The sequence below is a fragment of the Pempheris klunzingeri genome, chromosome 6 (assembly GCF_042242105.1).
Source record: "Pempheris klunzingeri isolate RE-2024b chromosome 6, fPemKlu1.hap1, whole genome shotgun sequence".
Classification (NCBI taxonomy): domain Eukaryota; kingdom Metazoa; phylum Chordata; class Actinopteri; order Acropomatiformes; family Pempheridae; genus Pempheris; species Pempheris klunzingeri.
Genome location: NC_092017.1, coordinates 18,475,224 through 18,496,010, shown reverse-complemented (window position 1 = coordinate 18,496,010; position 20,787 = coordinate 18,475,224). Strand labels below are relative to the sequence as shown.

The 20,787-nt window shown below is 41.6% G+C and overlaps 1 protein-coding gene across 1 annotated transcript; it reads left to right on the top strand.

Annotated features, from left to right (window-relative positions):
- The first annotated feature begins 187 nt into the window (after nucleotides 1-187).
- Nucleotides 188-19,088, top strand: kif14 (kinesin family member 14). Its single transcript, XM_070832369.1, has 29 exons — nucleotides 188-1,224; nucleotides 2,016-2,270; nucleotides 2,438-2,525; nucleotides 2,732-2,830; nucleotides 3,098-3,150; nucleotides 3,249-3,279; nucleotides 3,591-3,698; nucleotides 3,872-3,988; nucleotides 4,333-4,451; nucleotides 4,848-5,020; nucleotides 6,239-6,386; nucleotides 6,734-6,797; nucleotides 7,031-7,215; nucleotides 7,503-7,605; nucleotides 7,799-7,956; nucleotides 8,115-8,262; nucleotides 8,665-8,811; nucleotides 9,430-9,562; nucleotides 10,116-10,209; nucleotides 10,353-10,494; nucleotides 11,416-11,522; nucleotides 12,897-12,997; nucleotides 13,276-13,506; nucleotides 13,893-14,080; nucleotides 14,604-14,756; nucleotides 15,714-15,836; nucleotides 15,956-16,030; nucleotides 17,619-17,775; nucleotides 18,176-19,088. The coding sequence occupies exons 1-29, from the start codon at nucleotides 188-190 to the stop codon at nucleotides 18,547-18,549; spliced, it is 4,911 nt and encodes a 1,636-aa protein (XP_070688470.1). The 3' UTR covers nucleotides 18,550-19,088.
- Nucleotides 19,089-20,787: the final 1,699 nt, after the last annotated feature.

Genomic DNA, 20,787 nt, shown 5'->3' with positions numbered 1-20,787 from the left:
GTGTGGACACGGCTATTATTTTATTCAAATGGGTTTATATTCGGTGTAACTAACAACTCTTGCTGTATCTACTCCCGCTTTACATATGTTTCATGTCGTTTGTTGTCGTAGGTAGAGTAACCGGAGTGGAGTTGCCGTTAGCTAGCTAAACTCATTTTAACGTTTTTGTTTTTAGCAGCCGGCTGCCATGTCGTTATTTAGTGTACAAGCGAGGAAGCACACGGCTTATTACGACCATCTAATGTCAGCAACAGCAACAGCCAGGACACCGGGCAGAGAGCGCCTGGCAGAGCGAAAAGTAGCAGATACGACGGTAGGAAAAAGTGAGATGACATCCGGAGACTCTGCGTGTGAGGACAGCAGGTCATCTGATAAGAGCAGACAGGTGAACAGGACTTATGTGGTGTCAAAAAGCGGCAGCGGGCAGCACACTCCCTACCGTGGCCGACTCACTCTGCAGAGGAGGTCACGGAGAAAGACCGAGACAGCGGAGAAGAGCATGGTTGAAAGCAGCCAGAGCACCGCAGCAGCTCCGGAGAAGAGACTGACCCTGCAGCGCAGGACCAGGACTCCCTCAATGGAGAAAGGCGCACACGGACACGGTGCTGGTGTGCAGCCTGCGCCCAAAGTTCTCAGTGAGCCAAACGGCAGGACCCCTGGTGTGTTCAGGTCCATGAGTTTAAAGGAAACTACCTGTAAGAGCAAAGCAAGAGACACCGCGGCTCACGTGGAGGCTCCGCTGAGGTCAGCGCCCCGCAAGACGCCCTCCTCTTCCTCCACAGGTAGGCAGCTAGAGGACCAGGCCCAGACCTTTAAAACCCCCACCAAAAAGACCCCCTTTGAGAAGATCGCCGCGAAGAGGGATGTTTTCGAGAGACTGGCGGGGAGGGAGGCTCCCAGATCGGCAGCAAGTCTAGAGAGGCCCAAATTCAGAGCACAGCCGGCGGAAGACGCGCAGCCTGTCCCGGCTCCGCGGGTCAGCAAGGCGCCCGCAGGTGTGCACAAGACGACGCAAAACAACAATGCGCCGCAGGTGAGAAAGACGTGCAGCTCGAGCCAAAGGGGAGACGTGACCAAGGCCGGCTCCTCCGCTCTTACCCCGGCCCCAGCAGCCACCGATCGGCCCCAGTCCCGTCCCAGTGAGGCTCTGAAGCAGCAGGAGTCATTTAAGATGGAAAACAGTGCCGTGACTGTCGCAGTCCGTGTGCGCCCTTTCTGCGCCAGGTTAGTAGCGCACTTGTTGTCTGAAACTGTGAAGGAGTGGATTATGACTTTCAGCTTTTAAGGGATCAGGGCCATCTGCCTGATTCAACCAAACATCAGTATATAGCAGTAATGATGAACCAGGGTGTAGGTTAATCAGATGCTGTGTGTTTAAATCACATTTGACTCATCGCAGGGCATTAACATGTATCCTGGACAAGTTAAGAGACTTGCTTTTATTATATTTATTTGAATGTATTTTACAACATGTTTCAAACTTTCTCTGCTTGAGATGGAAACAAGTGTGTTTACTCCAGTAGAGCAGATACATAGACTAATAGTCTATTTGGACAATTGATCAATTGTTGAAGCTATTTTCAAGGAAAATTCCACACATTTTCCAGTTACGGCCTCAGTTATGAGGATTTGCTGCTTTTCTGTGTCTTATGTGATGGAGAACTAAATATCTGCAGGTTCTGGAGTATTGATTGGACAAAACAAGCAACCAGATTATCTCACCCCAGGCCTCAGAAAATTGTGATTGACATTTTTCACTATTTTCTGGCATTTTATAGACTAAATGATTAATCGATAAATTAATTGGTACTGAAAATAACCAGTAGCTGCAGTCCTGTACTGTACTGGGCTGTTTAGGAGTTTTTGCAGCTGGAAAATGACCCCCAAAGTACAAGCGATGGGCATTTTTAGGGCAATGGAAGTGCTCAGATTCTTATTGAGGAAAGAAAATGTCTTTCTGGTGGACACAATCCATGTTTGAAATCATTTTTGTAAATATTTCTGCTCTGTTACAGGGAGAAGGCAGAGAAGGCATTGCAGGTCATCTTCATGAACGGCCAGGAGACTGTTGTCCAGCATCCAGACAGCAAACAGAGCTACTCCTTCAACTACGACTTCTCGTTCTGCTCAGTGGATGAGAGCGACCCCACCTTCGCCAGCCAGCAGACGGTGTATGAGACACTGGCCAAACCTCTGCTGCTCAGGGCCTTTGAAGGATTCAACACCTGCCTGTTCGCTTACGGCCAAACGGGCTCTGGGAAGTCGTACACGTGAGTATTTCTGGTTTTCACCACGCACAACTGAAACTCTTCCCCTCTGCTATCCTAACTTTTGAGCTCTTAAGAATATGTAGCACATAAATTGTCTATATTGGGATGTGTATTTTAAATCATAATCAGTCTGCTGTCAATTTGATTTGTTTGAAATCACTGTTTAGGATGATGGGCTTTGGAGAGGAGGAAGGGGTAATACCACGATTCTGTCAGGAGCTTTTTTCTAGATTGACATCCATGGAAAATGAGGAGGTAAAATCTCTCTTACAAGGATTTATCCCTAGTCAAATGATTTTAATTTATTCTAAGTTCTTGTACTCCTTTATTGTTCAAAAATGTCTTAAGGCTGCAGCTTTTCCTCTTGAAAAACTCAAAAGATTGCAAAAACCTGAATATGTAAGTGAACAATCCTCTTTTTCTTGCTTGCATAACTTCCCAAGTGGTTTGTTATATTTTAGGTCAAATGTCATGTAGAGATGAGCTACTTTGAAGTATACAATGAGAAGATCCATGACCTGCTGGTGGCCAGAGATGAGCCAAACCAGAGGAGGATGCCTGTAAGTAGTTTGCAATGCATTCCAGAAACCAGAAAACTACTGTTATATTTTTATTGTGGGTTGTAAACTTGCTACTTGCCGCTGTGGCCTATGATCCATTCCAAATTTTAAGATTTTATTTAAAAACTTTAGCTTTTTTTTTTTTTCTTTTTCTAAGACACATTCTTGCTCATAATGCCATAGAAACATTTTTATAGTAATTGTTAGCGCTGATTAACCTGAGAATATGTACAGTCAAGATAAAACCCTGTTGATTTGTGTGTATAGCTGAGGGTGAGGGAGCATCCAGTCCATGGTCCCTATGTTGCTGACCTCTCTGCGTAAGAATCCTCTTCATTTCTTTTACTACATCACTTTTTCAATAAGTGCCAAAGGAACATTCTTGAATGATGTGATGTGAATTTTTATTTCTTCACAGAAATATTGTGAACTCTTACAGTGACATTCAGGTAGGTTGCTGTAAAGATATATTTTTTTTCTTTTAGACGCTCTGCCTTTTAGCACATGCTCTTCACAACTTTAAATGAGTGAGCAAGCCACAGTTCAAAGTCAAGTAGACTCAGAGGCTGTGATGAAATACAATGTGTGGCTGAATATTCATGTTTTGAGAGTGCGGTGAAGGCACACCGTGGAGGTAAGTGCTGTAAGAGCATCAAAGATGTATCCAACATGAAGTGTTACAAACAATAATGCTGCTGATAATCATGAGAGACTTCACGCGAAAGAAGATTCACACATAATTCACAGTGTTCTTCTGTAGGGTTGGCTGAAGCTGGGCAACAAGCAGAGAGCCACAGCAGCTACAGGAATGAATGACAAGAGCTCCAGATCTCACTCCGTCTTCACCCTGGTTATGACCCAGACTCAGGTACGGCCTCACGCCGTCACTGTATCAATTCTTAAATATTTCATACAGTAAAACTACTACAACATATGGCGCCACATTTGATTTAGCAAGTGTTTAGTAATGTGGAGAATGTATAAATGAGAAGGTGAATTCTGCAGTGACACACTAGTTTTTCTGTGTGTGCTTGTGTACAGACCGAGTTTGTGGAGGGCGAGGAACACGACCACAGTATCACAAGCAGGATCAACCTGGTGGACCTGGCAGGCAGCGAGCGCTGTAACTCGGCCCAAACAAGTGGAGATCGACTCAGGGTACACACACACACACACACACACACACCATGGCATTCTTGGTTATTTGTGTTAAAATGTGAATATTGGCTTTTTTCCCCTCCATTTCTTATTATTGTTAATTGAATATTTTTGTGTTTGCTCTCCCTTTTTGCTCAGATAGTATTTGTCATTTTAAGACTCCATTTTGGGTCCTGCAATTTATAATTTTCATTCTTGACATTTTTTGACTTGAAATTGAATTGGATTCGCACTCATTTTGCTCATTATTTCAGTCCATCATTTGTCTCGCAGATGATTCTTTTTGCATTTTCAACAGCATGCTATTCAAAACATGAAAAGCCAGCTTTGCTGTGTCATTGTAGGAGGGCGCTAGCATCAACAAATCCCTGCTTACCCTCGGAAAGGTCATCTCTGCCCTGTCAGAACAGGCACTGACCAGAAAGAAGGTCTTCATACCGTACAGAGAGTCTGTCCTGACGTGGTGAGAGATCAGTATGATTGTACGCTGTAGCTGCTGTAGAACATCATCTTTTGTTTGCAAGCTCTCTTTATCAGTTTTTTAAATAAGAAATGTAAAGTGGTAAAACTGGTTCACAGCTTCATGCAGTACACTGGAGTAGTGTGTGTGTGATGTATGCACATCTAAGACAAGACAATTCATCCATAATACTGATATTCACAGTATAAAAATAGAATACAATAAATGAAAGTAATTGATTCATGCAAAACATGTAAAATTTTTATTACTGAAAAGTATTATATATATATATATATTTTATATATTTGTTTTACTAACTCACAGTAGTTGATTTCCAATTTAGGATGATCGTGACCGAGTCCACCCCCCCCCCTTTTTTTTTTTTTTTGTCTTCTGCAGGCTGTTGAAAGAGAGCCTCGGTGGTAACTCCAAGACGGCCATGATCGCCACACTGAGCCCAGCGGGCAGCAATGTGGAGGAAAGCCTAAGCACTCTGCGCTATGCCCAGCAGGCCCGCACCATCATTAACGTGGCAAAAGTCAATGAGGACACCAACGCCAAGCTCATCAGAGGTCAGACACTCAAAATATCCACATTTCTGAATTGACCTTTGGCCGTTTTTTTTTTATTCATATTTTGTTGTAACTGCACTGCTAATAAATAGTAAATGGTTTTATCTTTTATCACATAGTTTGTGATCCTTTCTGTACATACCTGAATCCCCCTAGTTGCCCTTTAGCTGGGCTTTCTATTATTTTGCTGCATACACTGGCCATACGCTTAATGTTGATGTTGCCATGTGTGAGGTCGTTGTGGCTGAGGTGAGTCCTTGGACACTATTGAGTGAATTTTTATTGTAAAAATTCACTCAACACCCCCCCAGTGTATTCATACGTATACAGAAGGTCGTGATGTCTTTTGAAAGTTCAGGTTCTTTGTGAACCTGAAAATCTGTCACCCTACACAAACAGCGCCATACTTGTGTGTCCTTATTCACAAGGGAAACCACAGATGGTTTTTCTATACGGACCAGTGTTACCACAGTCCTGTCCTCTCGTGTGTGAACAGTATTTATGCACTACAGGAACCCTGCAGTACAAAATCATGTTTTGAATTGATGGCATATTTCTTAACAGTCGCTCTACCCACAATAGTTAAATTAAAACCGTACACACACTCATTTGAACAGTCATTCACTCTCTGTTTTGCTTGTTAGTCCATTAGCTCAGACTTCATCTGCCTTTCTGTGTTTCAGCCTCTCTGGTTTTTCTCTTTCTTTATATGTGAATGTCTTGCTTTCTATTTGTGTTTTGCTCTTGATCTCCTTCGCTCTCCTTCCCTCCCACATACCCTCCTGTCTGTCCATCTATCCATCACAAGCATATTCACTACCCAGTTCAATTAAGGCCTGGCCCTAACCTTGCCTCCAGGCCATATTTATGCACTGTCAGCTGCACATGGCGGCTAACTGTCATGCAAGTATTATTTTTCACGAGATGATTGCGCTGCTGTTTGACGTTTTTAGCAGTAAGGGGAGCTCTTGCTGTGGATTTCTCTTCCATCACCTGTCAGTGTGTGATACTCAAAGTTATTATGGCTCAAACACTACAAATCAGGACAGAGCCGCTCAGAAAAATGTCTGCAATAAGTGACATTGTTGTGCAGTTCACTTACAAAATCAGAATATTTCTGTAGCCTCAAATAAAATCCAGTACACTTTCAGGACTTTTATACAATTGCCTGCCTTTTTCATATTGGGCATATTTTGGGCATATTTTGTGTGCTTTCAGAGTTAAAGGCTGAGGTGGAGAAGCTGCGGGCTGCCCAGATGAGCTCCCAGGGCGTCGAACCTGAGAGGGTCAGGCTGTTCCAGCAGGAGATCGTCGGCTTGAAGAGCAAACTCTGTCAGCAAGAGAGAGAAATGGCCGAGGCCAACCGGTCAGATCATCACAATAATTATATATATTTATTTATTTGGTGCATCTCACCCCAATATTGCTAGTCTCCTTTTTCAGGGTGTCAGAGGGAGAGCTGTAGCATTTGTCCAGAGTTCAGAGAACCCTAGAAGCAAAGTGATTCTCGTGATTTTTTTTTTTTTTTTTTTTAGATTTAATGTTTCCACTCATGTCACCGTAATGATATTTTTATGACAATGTACATATGTTTGTATGCATTTGCTTTGTCTTCATGCGTGAATATTGTTTAGGTTTTTATCATCTTGGACGCACTGTTGAATAGTTAAAAATCAACCATTTAACCAGTATTAATCAACCATGCTCTTGCAGGGCATGGAGAGAGAAACTGGAGCAAGCTGAAATCCGCAAACGTGAAGAAACCAAAGAGTTGCAGGTAAAAACAGTTGTTTTTTTTTTCTTCCCTCATTCAACATGCATGCAGTTCTTTTAATTGCACTTTGTCAAGGCTCTCATCCACTTTCTCCAACAGTACAATAGTCTCTTCACCACTCTGATCCTAAAAGGTCGAAATACCGAACCCTGAAACAAGCTGTAATAAATATTCATGTGTCCACACACTAGCAACGCTGTGTTAAAGAAGTGTTCGGAAACTCTCTGCGTTTTCAGAAAGCAGGTGTGACATTCAAAGTGGACAATCGTCTTCCTAACCTGGTGAACCTGAACGAGGATCCTCAGCTGTCAGAGATGCTTCTCTACATGATCAAAGAGGGCCGAACCACAGTGGGCAAGCTCACGTCTGAGTCAAGCCATGACATCCAGTTGACAGGAGCCCTCATCGCTGACCAACACTGGTAAAAACAAAATAGCTGGAGGGCTTTGAAAATGCTACTGGCAGAAGCAAATGCACTTCATATCAATAGTATGGCAGTATGTGGTCTGTTTGCAGTTTTGACTGTAGAGTGACGTCGACACTTTAGTTTATTAATAATCCAACTAAATGTGCCCAACTAAAGAACAATAGGGAGAGTGTGTGCTTGTATCACTAGCATCTTGAAATGCTGGGGCTCCACATTTTTTTACCAACAGCAGGCATTCAACATGAAAAATGAATATGTGTATTTTTTTCTGTTTGTCTCAGTGTTATAACCAACATCCGGGACACTGTCAGCATCATTCCCATGGAAAATGGCAAAACCTTTGTTAATGGAAACCTCATATCTGAATCCACTGTCCTGCACCATGTAAGTACATCAGAAACCTATCTGAAGTTTAGCATTAATACTATGAGCAGTAGCCTATAGTAAGGTTTCTGCAGTGGCTTTGTAATTTGCTCTGAATTAAACCCACCAGCTAAAATAAACATGACCAGGTTGGCCATGTTTATCCATCTTATTCACGAATTTAACTCTTCTCATTTCTGGTTACGGTTTCCAGGGCGACAGGGTGATTCTTGGGGGGGACCACTACTTTCGTTTCAACCATCCAGCAGAGGTGCAGTCAGGGAAGCGGGTGTCGTGCTGGACAGGCGCAGCTGACGGCCACAAAGATTTTGAATTTGCCAAGAACGAGCTACTTGCAGCTCAAAGGGCTCAGTGAGTGCAAAAGACCGGTTTAAAAAAGATCATAACATGACTAATACCAGCCGCCCTGGCCTTTTTCTTTTTTTAGAATGTTTTTGTAGGGCAACATCTATTTGAAGAGGCTTATAATCAAACCCAGAAATCGATTAAGCTGTCTTTATGTGTCTTAGGCTGGAGGCAGAAATTGAGGAAGCACATTTGAAGGCAAAAGAGGAGATGGTGCAGGGAATCCAGATGGCAAAAGAGATGGCCCAGAAGGAGCTATCTGACCAGAGGATGCTTTATGAGGAGAGGATCCAAACCCTTCAGAGAGAGCTGGTACACAAAGCATTCACTTCTTGTTTTTAATGAAAATAGGAAACATTCTATTGTCTCTCCATGATCTGGTTACCTGACATTTCTGCATTTATGATCATTTTAGGGGATCATGACTATTAAGTGATATCTATTCACAGGGGACCATAGTTTTGGCCATTACACTCTGTGTGGTATGGGTGGTGTGTTGACATTCTGCACTTCTTAAGCTGTACTGCTATTACAGTTATTGGAAGTCAGTCTGCATAAAGATCTGATCAAACCAAGTAATCACAAATTGAAATCAACAAGTACTATGTTGCATTATTATGGAACCACTGAGCAGTTCTTGTCATGTATAATCTTTTGTACATCCTTACACCCTGTCACTTCTCACTAAATAATGCCAAAATATAATCTATTTAGAACGGGGAGGCTGAGCGGAAGCGTCAGCAAGAATTGCATCAGCGGAGGGTGGCCAGCCAGATGGCAGAGCTGAAAATGGCTAAGCAGGAGCTGGAGCAGGAGGTGGACACCCACAAGAAACGCCTCCGCCTTCACATGGAGGCCCAGGTCAGAACCCAGAGCAACACCTGGGAATGTTAATTATCCTTCTCACTTTGATGAAGTTGACTATTTTAGGTTACTGGAATTTTTTTGGGCTGCTCAGGTTTTGTTTTGTCAAAAACATGGAAAATTGCTCACACACACACACACACACACACACACACAGAGTTACCTATTCTGCTTTCAAATCACCCATCCATTTATGTTACAGATCTCAGTTATTGCCCTCACACTGAGCTAATCCCCCTTTTTCTCCTGGAGGAGACTGAAATCAGGCATGGCCTGAAAACCTCACATCACTGACTGTAGAACAAGTTGGCCAAATTTGCACAAGCATAGAGAAGTTTTAAAATTCATGTAATACTTAATTCAGTACATTGTACTTAGAAATACTTGAGAGTTGTGGGTGATAGAGTGGCAATACCCGAGAGAATAGAAGTATGACATTTAAAATGGGTCTTATTTCATTCAACTTTCTCCACTTTGATATGCTGTGACTGGCTTTTTTGTTGAACTGATGGGCCATTTGGTATGCGTTTTGAGTTGTGGTGGAGTTTGGCTTTAGGCAGAACGTTTTGGCCTGGTGGTTTTTAATATTGTGTACATTACCATGATTCACTCCAGGCGATGGAGGAACACCGTGTGCGTCAAGCGAAGATCGTTGATGCCCTGGAGGCGGAGAAAAGAAAGATCAGCAAAGAGCTCGAGGAGATGCAGAAGAAAAGGGCCTTAAGGGAAAATCACACTCAGCGAAATGGTGAGAGCTCTCAAGTCACTGTTGAGAGCAGATTAAAGTTCGGAACCACAGCGGCAATTCACACCATATAAGTGAAGTTGCAGATGGGTGGGGCTCATCCTTTTTAAGCCAGAGTCATTAGAGTAGAGAGGGTTTGCCCAGGCCCAATATAAACACTGGACTTAACATTAGTTTAATAGGAGCACAGGAGACAGAGACACCATAGCAATTTAATGTGAGGTTATATAGTCTTATATGGGTGGTGGTTATTCTACAGTACCAATATATAATGTATAGTAAGACTTAGAAGAATAATAAGAATAATGTATTAGATCAAATACATATTTTTTTATAAATATACACCAAACAGTAGAATGTGTCTTGGTATTTGTTATTTTTTAGTCTTCACTGTCCAGACATGTCCCCCCATAGGTGTTTTTGTCTCAGATGTTGACTATAATGCTAGCTCCTATTTGCATTTCATTTATGTCGGTTATGTAGGGTGAACCTCTTCGATCCAGTGCTATTAAATTGGAGTTTGCTGAAGTTAATGTGTTTTATTTCTGTATTGCAGTCTCCCCACAGTGGGATGCCATGAAGTTGTCTCTGATGATCGAGGAAGCCAATAAGATCAGTGCTAAACTGAGGAAAAACACCATCTTCAGCAGGTATGAAAAGACAACACTGGGCCACATTTTACATACGACAGGATATGTTAGGCGGGTTACAAACCCATCAAGAACCAATAAAGCTATTGAGGTTATGGTTCCTTTTCAAACGCCAAAGGTTATTTGACTCTCCTCTGTCGTAGACACGAAAGTTGTGATGATGGGAACTCGCAGCAGGGTGGTCTGCTGCAGGTGCGGGTTCAAAACACAAAGTTGGGGATTTCCACTTTCTGGAGCCTGGAGAAGTTCCAAAACAACATTGCTGCCATGAGGGAAGTCGAGCAGGTATGCCTTAAATCATCACAATATAAAGTCATCACCTTTTTTTTTTTTTTTTAATTAATGATTGTTTTACCAATCAAGAACACATTAAGACGTGCTTGTCTTGTTAAGGTGTCTGAAATCTGACTAATTAGAATTTTACTCTAATTAAAATGGAAATTAGCATGAAACAGAACTTATTCCTGATGTGGAAACATTCAGAACTTTTTTTTTTTTTTTTGATGATGGTTTTTACCAAATTATAAGTGAACACACACTGGGTGCCACAGGCATAGTTCAGTGGCGAACCCTCACCTCATAGGAAGGGCCCTGTAGCTGAAAGTTTCCCCAACCTGTCTAAAGACTTGCAGATGAGGTGAATTAAAAACAAATTTCCAGTAGGTGTTGACTGTCCAGGTTGTTTCATTAACTGTCTCAAACTACCTCTGAACTTTATTATTATTATTATTATTATTGGACAGCATAATTGTATGTTTTGTTTAGAATCCGAATGATTGTGGATGTAAAAAAAAAAAAAAAAACATATTTATACCCCTTAAGGATCTTAAAATGATGAAGAATTGTGAGTAGAATCATGTTCAAGCGGATAAAATACTCAACAAGTATGAACAAAATGCTTGAAAATTCATAGGAATCTTGTGCATACTTGCTTATTTAATTTGACATGTGCTCTAATAAGCTGATGTATGATTCCTGTGGAGTGGAGCATACTGAACCAGGCAGCCCCTGTTCCTCACTCTGCATATTCACAGTCTGACATCAGCTCAAGTGCAATTGCCAATTTCCCAGCCGTTTGACCTTATTTACAGTCCAGACTGGCTTGTTTTATGCCTGACAGAGGGATGCTGCCTCACTTTGCCGTGCTTTTCTCATTAAGTTGAGTAAATGAGACTGGGCATGTCAGCAGTAGTTTACTCTCCACAGGGGGATTCCACCTCTAAAGATGACGATGTGTTTTATGACCCTGATGATGAGTGGGAGCAAGATATATCGGCCTCCTCTGCTTCCACCTCCTCCTTTTCGCGCCGAAGGTAATTATCCAGCTCTTCCTCTCTCCTGTTAGCCATCAGTCCCTCTTTCCAGCACCTAAGTTTGACATTAGATTTCAGGAACATAATTGGCATTCTTGTCCAATTACTTGAAATGTGTAAGTAGGCAAGTTTTCAAAAACACCTACAGCGTGCGCTGGAGGGAAGTATAAGACTGTGTCCACCTAACTGTTTACAATGCCGTGGCTTGGATAGACTGTGCTCTTGCCTTACACCCACTGCCCTCATGCTCAACTGAACTCACGGCCCATTGCACTCATTTAATGTGAACAATGTGTCAGGCAAATGGACGTATGTGGACGGAACACGGAAAATAATTTTTTCAACACTTTGGAAGATTTTGGTTATTTTCACAAAGGCTTCCTAGTTTCCATTAATGTGATTTACCACCTGGTACATATTTTTGACATTCAACACATCCTTCTCTCTCATGAAAAGTTGATGTGAAGCTGCTGCCCACAGAATATTTCCCTCTTTATTCTTTTTCCTCTGTTTATTAATTTCATTTCCATGGAGGCCAGGCCAATGGGTTTAGAAAGCGAAAGAACACTAAAGGTCTCTTTGTTTCTCACTCTTCAACCCACAGCCCAAACACACACATGCAGCATCTACGCTACATGCAGAACCCCCCCCCCCCCCCCCAAAAATTTTCCCCTCACATTGTTGTTATTCTTGTCAAGCATGTTTATGGTGCTCCTGGTGGTGCCTGAACTACCAGCAGACCCAGCCAAATGAAACACGGCACAGGCTCTGTGGTTCCTTCGTCCCTTTTCTCTCTGACTCCATTAAGCCCATGCCTAAGCCTTAGAGCCAGTCACAGCTGTTTACTGACCTCCCCTCTAGGTTGCTCATAATAATGAAAATGTATTCTAAACTCATGTAACCCTTTCACGCATGAGCCAACCATGCATCTTTGCAAAAATATCGCCAGAACCATGTCCGGAGATGGAGACAAACTGCTCACATTGATAAAGATAAATGTAGTCTGTCTCCAATCCCATCATGACATCAGCAAAATAAATTATGAATAAATGCACTCAAACTCAGTGAGTAAGTCCACACAAATAAAAGAACATTACGGGGATTATGGAGTAACGGACATAAAGTGCAGTCCATTTGGAAAAATACTGGGACAACAAACTTGCAGATAAACCTTGAGCTGCAATGACTATCATTGTTTTAATAACCCAATACCATAATTAACAGAATAAATTTGGTGAGTTCTCAAAGGTTAAGTACACTGGAGCACCAAGCCGCTCTGAATGAGAGCATCAGTATGCCTAATAACTATGTACGTAAATATAAAATGTTGGCTGAATGCTCACAGGGTTTTGCCTCTGGTTTGTTTGGCATCAGGAGCAGGAGCTTGCTGAAGAGCAAGAGAATCTCGGGGCGTCTCTACGAGATCCGGGTCCATCCGATTCAGAGCCTCCACCACAACTCCTCACAGTCCGCTGGTAAGGCTCCAAACAAAATTACTTGAATATTTTCAGCTTTCTAATTAACACCGTATTTTAATTTGAAAGTGTCATGTTTTAATGTCATTTTTAAAAAATTCAGTCTAGTTCAGTCTAGGGAACAGTTCATCAGAAAGATATGATATTTACTGATATCTGATCTAACTGTCCTTTTTGCTGTCTTAGCTTTGGTGAGCACTCACTGTGCACAGAAAGCTGGTTTTAATGTTTGGAAGGGCAGTGCGAATTTGTAAAACTCTTGACCGTGTCTGTCCCAGGGCTGATGGGTGTGGTCAAACCACCCTCCACCCATTCCAGCTGCACAGACTCTGCCATGCCTGGCATCTGCAAGGAGTTGATTGGTCAGTCAGTGGCCCGTCTGCGTGGTTGTAGCGGGACAGAAGAGAGTTTGGCAGACAGGTTGGCCTCTGACTTGCACCTGGTGTATCTAGCAGTCCAGACCATAGCTGACCTATACGACGGGCTGGATGATGACAGCCAAGAGAACGGTGAGATTCAAACTAGAATTCTGTCTTTTATGAGTGAGAAGAGAGGCAATGGTTAATGGGATCCAAAGAAATGAATAAATAAACAGCTGGTGGTTTTGTGTCAATATTAAATTCATTAGTAGTCGAAGTTGATAAATAGTTGACTATAAAGAGGTAACAGAAAAAAGTCACTTTGCATATTTTTCTATGCAACTGTCTAACATTACACAAAATAAATAAATTAACATTGTTCGCAATTTTGGGATGAGATGCCAATTCTTTAATTTATTCAGTTTCAATGAAATTCAGTATCTTTTAAAGAAATCGTCTAATTTTCAGATTTTCTTTTCTAAAAAAAAAGGCACAGGGTTACCTTCTTCGAACAAACGTGTGTTTTTCTCCCGCAGTGTTTGTGTCCAACTTGGTGGCCCAGACCCAGCTGATGAAGGCCACCACAGCCATAGAGAGTGCAGTGTTTGTTACCATGCAGTGGTTGGCCAGTGTTAAACCCTCCTCCGGCCTGCTCTACACCATCGCAGAGGAACTCAGGTGCCAAGTAAAGAAGATGGGAGGATTCTTCCAGCTGCTCATTCAGGTAAACGCAAAAAATGTTGCTTTAAAGGCCACGTAGTGACATTGTTTTTGTGACATTTGCTGTATGTAGTAAAGTAGTATAAAAGAGAGGAAAATTGGAAAATCCGAGCTGAAAAAACTGATTTTCAATTTAGTGTGGTTTGGACAGGGGTGGCTTATCAAAATGCACAGCATTAATTGACGTGTCTTAGCTCTGAGCTGTTTGAGCTCTGTCTATGGAAATGACCAAGCGGAGGGAATTCTCAACCTTGAGCCCCAAACAGAACATGAATATATGGAAAATAAATCTAAATTCCTTACCAGCCTCAGCACCTAAACACACAATTTTCCTGTCTCACTCCTGATCTTTTTTTTTTTATTTTTTTTTTACATTCTCTAACATTTTGATTTATTTACTGACCCTTCAGACTATGTCAACCGTTTTGTTGGTTTGCTTACATTGATTGACTGTTAAATCAATTTTAATTCAACCTGTTTGTGCCGACATGATGTTAGCTGAAAATGAAAATTTTCTCCCCATCCAGGGTTGTGAATCTGAGATAACATCAATGGTGACGGAGGCACGGAGGAAGAGCAGTCAGTGCCTGGATGCAGCGTTGCTTGCGCTTGTCCACCTGTCAGCAATGACAGGCATGCCGCTGAATGCTATGGAGCAGGGTACTCAGGCCACAGGCAAGGTAACACCACCATTAATACCACAGCAGCTACTATCTCTGCCAAAACTCTGGGGTCTACTGTGATCAAGCCCCCTCTCCACAATAGTAGAGAATGTTATATTAGCTGTGTGGATCTCACAGCAAGGAACATATTAGGGAGTAGGGAATTATTGATGTTGTACGCATGTTTGATTTGTTGAAGTGCAGAGGTATCTCATTATGCCGTGTAAATGCACGGTAAGGAAATATTTAGAAATGTCAGTCTTTTAAAGGACGACCGCATGGGGCCGTGAATAACATGATATAGAATTGTATCATACTATTGTATCATATATATTATATATATATATATACTATATTGCGGCATAAGAGAATTTGTTGAAAGCTATTAGCATAAACATACTCATATGTGTATATTAGTTTTGTACTTACCACAGGGTATATCACAAGCAATGACAACAAGCATGACCCCAACAAAGAGGCTGTCGCAGATTCACCTACAGAGAATCCAATTTAAAAGACACCAGTGTTGGAGACAATTTGCTGTACGGGTGATCTCGTTTAAATGTAGCAAAGATGAATAAGAACCAAAGATGTCAAAAAGTGGGGGGGGGGAAAGGACTTGGAGATGGAGCGATTAATCAGCCAGGCTGATATATTGACCAATATTAGTTTATTGAAGACAGGTCTGCATTGGTGCGTATGTCAACCGATAACAGGGTCACCTTAACATAGTTTGTCAGGCACGGAGAAATGGCAAGTTCATTATTACACCGTAAAATGTTCTGCTTAATATGCACCTTGATCACAGTTCTTTAAAAAAAAATGAATCTGATTGTGCCATGTTATGTTACTTTATCAGTGTAAAAGATTGTATATACCATACTTACCATATTTTTTTTAGCTTTTAGTGACTTACCGGAGAAGCGCTCTTAAAGATATGATTTATGCTATTGTATATTTACTACATCTTTTCAGCAATCTATGGTCACGTGTCTGCTAAAGGGGACCAATAAGGGTGTCCGCTCTCTCTCCGAGGAGAGCCTCAAAATCACCAGAGAGATGCTGAGAGAGGCACAGCTGGCCTACCCCAGGAGCCCAGTAAGAAATCACCATCTGGCTTGTGTCATTGATTGAAGGGTTATTGTGTTTTTAATCATCCTATCACACAAGTTGCCATTGTTGTAGAACTTTTATGATTAATCCATCTCTGTTCGCAGGTCCTGCAGAGCCTAAAGTCCAAGACGCTTGATTTAGCCCGTGCTCTTCAGAGCTACATGCATTGCTACATCACGGTATGTTTCAGCAGCGCAAGCAACTACAACTAAGGGTTATGGCAACATTATAAAAATGCTCCTAATTTCTGCACATTTTTGAAAGGAAACTAAACCCTGATATTGTGTCGGCCCCATAGAAATAATATCATCAACTATCGGACTGCTATATTGTATTGTGGCATTCCTTTTGATTTTGGGTAGAGAAGTTTATAATATAGCTGGTCAGACTTCAGAGAAAGGTGACATGATGAAGCTGTAGTATGAGAGAAATACTTCTACCACCAGACAACTGGAATTATTAACACAACAAATTCAAAGGTCTTGGAATTTAGTTAACCAGAAAAGTAAACTAGAGCACCGCACATTTTGTTGTTGGAGCTGTACACATTTTGTGTGGCTGTATAATTTGGCAATAAAAATGGTCAAAATTAATGAATTAGATTAATGGCATTCACTATCTACTATCTGCAGCTTCATTACGTAAACCATTGATATTTGTTTGGATAAACTGTGGCTGAAAGACAGAATACTTGCTGAGCAAAGCTCCCCTGGATATGTAAAGGTTAAAAACAATCTTCCGTCGTGACACAGGCTTAAATGTTACAGATTAATACCCACACCCACAGCAGGCCTGTTAAAGATGCCACTCAGCCTTTATTGCTCCTGTAAAGCTCAATGCTCTGTAGGCTTATCTCTCCGCAGTCGCCCCTTGACGATCGTTCAAGTAATGAATGTGTTGAATGAAGTGGCATCAGTCACAGCTAACAGGCTTGTTTGCCGTTATCTTAGCCACACAAACTAGCAGTTTTTTGTTAAAACAAGTCATTGACACATATAGGTGCTGGGGCATTTTGCTGCCTGCAGTGTTATTGTAGTCAAATAAACCTGAGTTATAGCCCTAGGCTACTACTAGCATGTAACCAAAGACTGCGCATGGGCATGATTGTGGATGTGAATGCATCTATAAACATGTGCTGTAGCAGACGTTGTCATTTATAGACTTTCGTAGTTTGCAGCTCTTCAGAAAGGGCGGATTAGTGATTCAAATGGAACAGTAATGTTGGCCATTACAGTCGAGATGCATTTTATTTAAGCAAAATGTAGGGACATGGACATGGTGCATCAACATGTTCTGCTGTACTGTAGTGAACTGGGAAAGGAGGCCATTAGGTTTATGTCACAGAAAAGGACACATCACCATGGAAGCCCCATTCATTCAATGACATTTACATTTCTCTGGGTGTGTTTGTGTGATTCATGGAGTAGCATAAGGTTAAATGCAGAATTAGAACTGACAACCAAAAAATCCCTGGTTTAAGTGTTAAGTCCAATTGGGAGAATGTAGCTGGGGAATATTATCATTATCATTTGTTGAATAACACTACCTCAACTAGTGCCTTTGAGCAACCTCTCTAAACTGCCTGCTGCTTCCGAGGTTAACAACTGAGGTTTTTTTTAATGAATTGAATGTTGTCCAATGGTGGTGTGTTGTATTTATATGTTTGTGTGCATTTTTATGATGTAATTGTTGCTAATGTAACACTGAGAACTCTTCATTTGCTCTGCCTTGTGTTCATTTTTTGGTTGTGTTTGTGTTTTCAAACAGGAGAGGGAGACTGACCCAGAGGAGGTGGAGGAGGAGGGGGAGGAGGGGGAGGCCTCAGCTTCCCACTTGCGGAGGCTGAGGACTACAGCGACCAAGCTGTTTCAGCTCAACCAGGCCATCAGACAGCTGCATTGCTCTCTGTCTACCGCCCTGCGAGGTGACACACACAGTCCGGATGTGCAGCTTAAACTCGCTTGCAGTGTAACTTACATTATTCAGCAACAGAGTGCATACTTTTGTCAAAAACACTAGAAGAAACACTGAAAATATTGACAGCGGTCTTTGACAGCTTCATAAAACTTTACTAATTCATCATCATTAATGGAAAAAAGTATTGAACTATATCTTACTATCCATCACTAAAAACTAAATCATTAAAAACATTGCTTTTACATAGAAGTATGCAGCTCTGTACCAACTTAACAACAGTGGAATAAGTTGTTATTGTTACAAATTAAGCATGAACGGCATTAACAAAACCACCCTGAGAGAAAATGTACCAGATTAATGTTGTTGTAGGCGTCAAGACTTGTATCTGACTGCCATTCCTCTTCCAGGAAAAGACAGAGATTCCAACCTGAGCAGCTCCAGGGAGCTGATCTCCTCCTCTGCGAAGGCTGTCGACGAGCTCGTCACTGGTCTGTCCAAGGAGGGAGCGTTGGCGCCGTCCCTAAAGCTTCCCTGTCCCGAGAGCGCCATGGCTGCGCGAGACGAGCTCCACTCTGCCCTGCAGTCCCTGTCCTCCTCCTGGAACCAACAGGGGGCAGGAGAGAGCAGAAGCTCCGCCGCTTTAGATAAGAACACTGACGACGAAATGTTAACGATAGAGAGTTCAGCAACTCACAGCGCTGTTAGAAATCGAGTCATGAGTAAGGTAGTGTACTCGCTCCCTGCTGGTGCGTTGTCCAAAGGCAGCCCACACTGGGTGTGATGTGCATTTATACTATGTTTTTTTTTTTCTTTTTATCATGTGCTCACGTCATGTACGATTTACTGTAAAAATGAACTGCTGATTTTGTGGAAAGTGGGAAGCTACAAGCGGGTCACAGCAACGACGACAACAACAACAAAAAGTTCACATACAACCAGTTCTGCTTGTGCGTGTGAGCGTATCTGCATGCTTGGGGGGGGGCGGCTATCTTATGAATTAGAAAGACAAGAATAAGTGCAGGCAAATACATGAAGTCAGTATGCGGATGCTTCAAAACCACAGCAGTAATTTATATCGTTGTATCACTCCTAATGTGCTGTAACAAGCACTGCCGTCAAGACTGCTATGACGACTTATTCTTAACACAAGTATTTGGACGTCAGTCACCAGAGTGAGTAGAGTTTACCAGATTCATTCATGATGGACAAACGCGACTGGCTGTAAGGCGACTGTTCATTACTGCTGTACCACGCCTTCTGCGTTGTGCTATATATATATATATATATATATATATATATATATATATATATATATATATATATATATATATATTTTTAGAGGCCAGTAAATTAAAACTACACTTACATTCATTTCAACATGCAGCAGCTCCAGTAGCATTTTGTTAAAAAAAAAAATAATGAAAGGCTTTCTCTCCATTGCTGTATATTATTTCTTTCCTGTATGAAAGTATATATATTTTTTTCCTAATAATTGCGTAATATTTTGCTCTTAAATGTTGAGTTACACTGCAACAATTTGCACTCAGGAGGGATTTGTATTCTTGATGTTTCTTTGAAATATATATGCTTTCACAACAACGTCATTTTAGTCTTTTTCTCTTACTTGGCGGGAAAAAAAAGACCACCTATAAGAAGATTTGTATTGGTGATGGTGAATCGGCACTGGAAAAATACAGTCTGGATTGTAATTGGGAAATGTTTAATGTGTTTTTCAGGATCTTTATATACACAATCCTTATTCGAGCTAAACTCTCAAACGATCCCACATATTTACACACACTATATATACTTTTGTGTCCCAGGTTCTTCACAGCTGGTGCAGCCTTATTTGAACGACTCTTGTAAGTGGGCAATGAAACCTGTAAATGAATCTACATTCACCTCACTGTGTTTAGTTATTAGGAGTTAAATTGTTGCATAATTATTGTTCCTAATATCGAAGGGGGTCTGCTTTGTAGTCCCTGTGGTGCACTATGGCCCTTGGAGGTCCTTGAACCCTACTTTTGGCACCCTTGTGCTCTGCTGTCCGCTGGTTACACCCACTCCTCCTCTGCAGCCTCCCTTCGTGCTCTCTGGAGTCAGACACTACCAGACTCCTCCTGTACTTTTCTGACGGACTGAAAGAGCGCAGCGGAGAGTAAAACATACTCTGATCAACTTTACACTCAGTGGAATAAAAAAACAACAACAACAACAACACCGTCACTTTTAGGAGTGGTTGCATGCTGCGTTCACTGACACGACGCGATTGGAATGAGAAGACGCGCAAAAAACTTTTTCACAAAACGAGTAATTCAGGTAAAACAACCGATTCCTTTTGCTTTTTATACTTGACCAATATAAGAAAGCATTGTACGATGAAACTGCATGTCACGCTCAGCTAATGAAAGTGTTATTCTTTTTCAGGATGCACTGGTTGTTGTTCACCAATTTAGGCTTGCTTGTGAGTACTTTGACTTTGTATTTACGTTTTAATCCTGTCGGATATTTTAGACAAACACGTGTCGGCTTTTAACAAGGGAAAGTTTCCAAGTTCCCAGATTTTATTATTTTTTTTCCTGAAAAACAAAATACAAGGAGGCTCGCTGTGTTTACACGTGTGGAATGGTTCTCCTGTGAACACCCCATAAGGGTCGCTAAAATGTACAGAAAAGCCATAATCTCATACTATGAAGTTATATTCGTGCCATTAGGGATGTTTTTTTTTCTGCTATTTTATTATATTTCTAGATGTTAAAATATTTCTTGTGATAAAAGTGAGTTTGTTATCGCCACACTGCACCTTTTCTGTATTAATTTGAATAAATCCATCATTATTTTATTCCTGCACTACCTCCTTAGATCTTGTTCCTGTTTAATAGTAGGCGCTTTAATTGCTAAATACTGGCTTTCGATTGGCTGATAACGTTTTACGTCAGGACGTCCACGTCAATTAACTTCTCTGTGACACAGGTGTCTCTCCCTGGCCTGTCTCTTTTTTGGCGTAGGAGCGAACCAC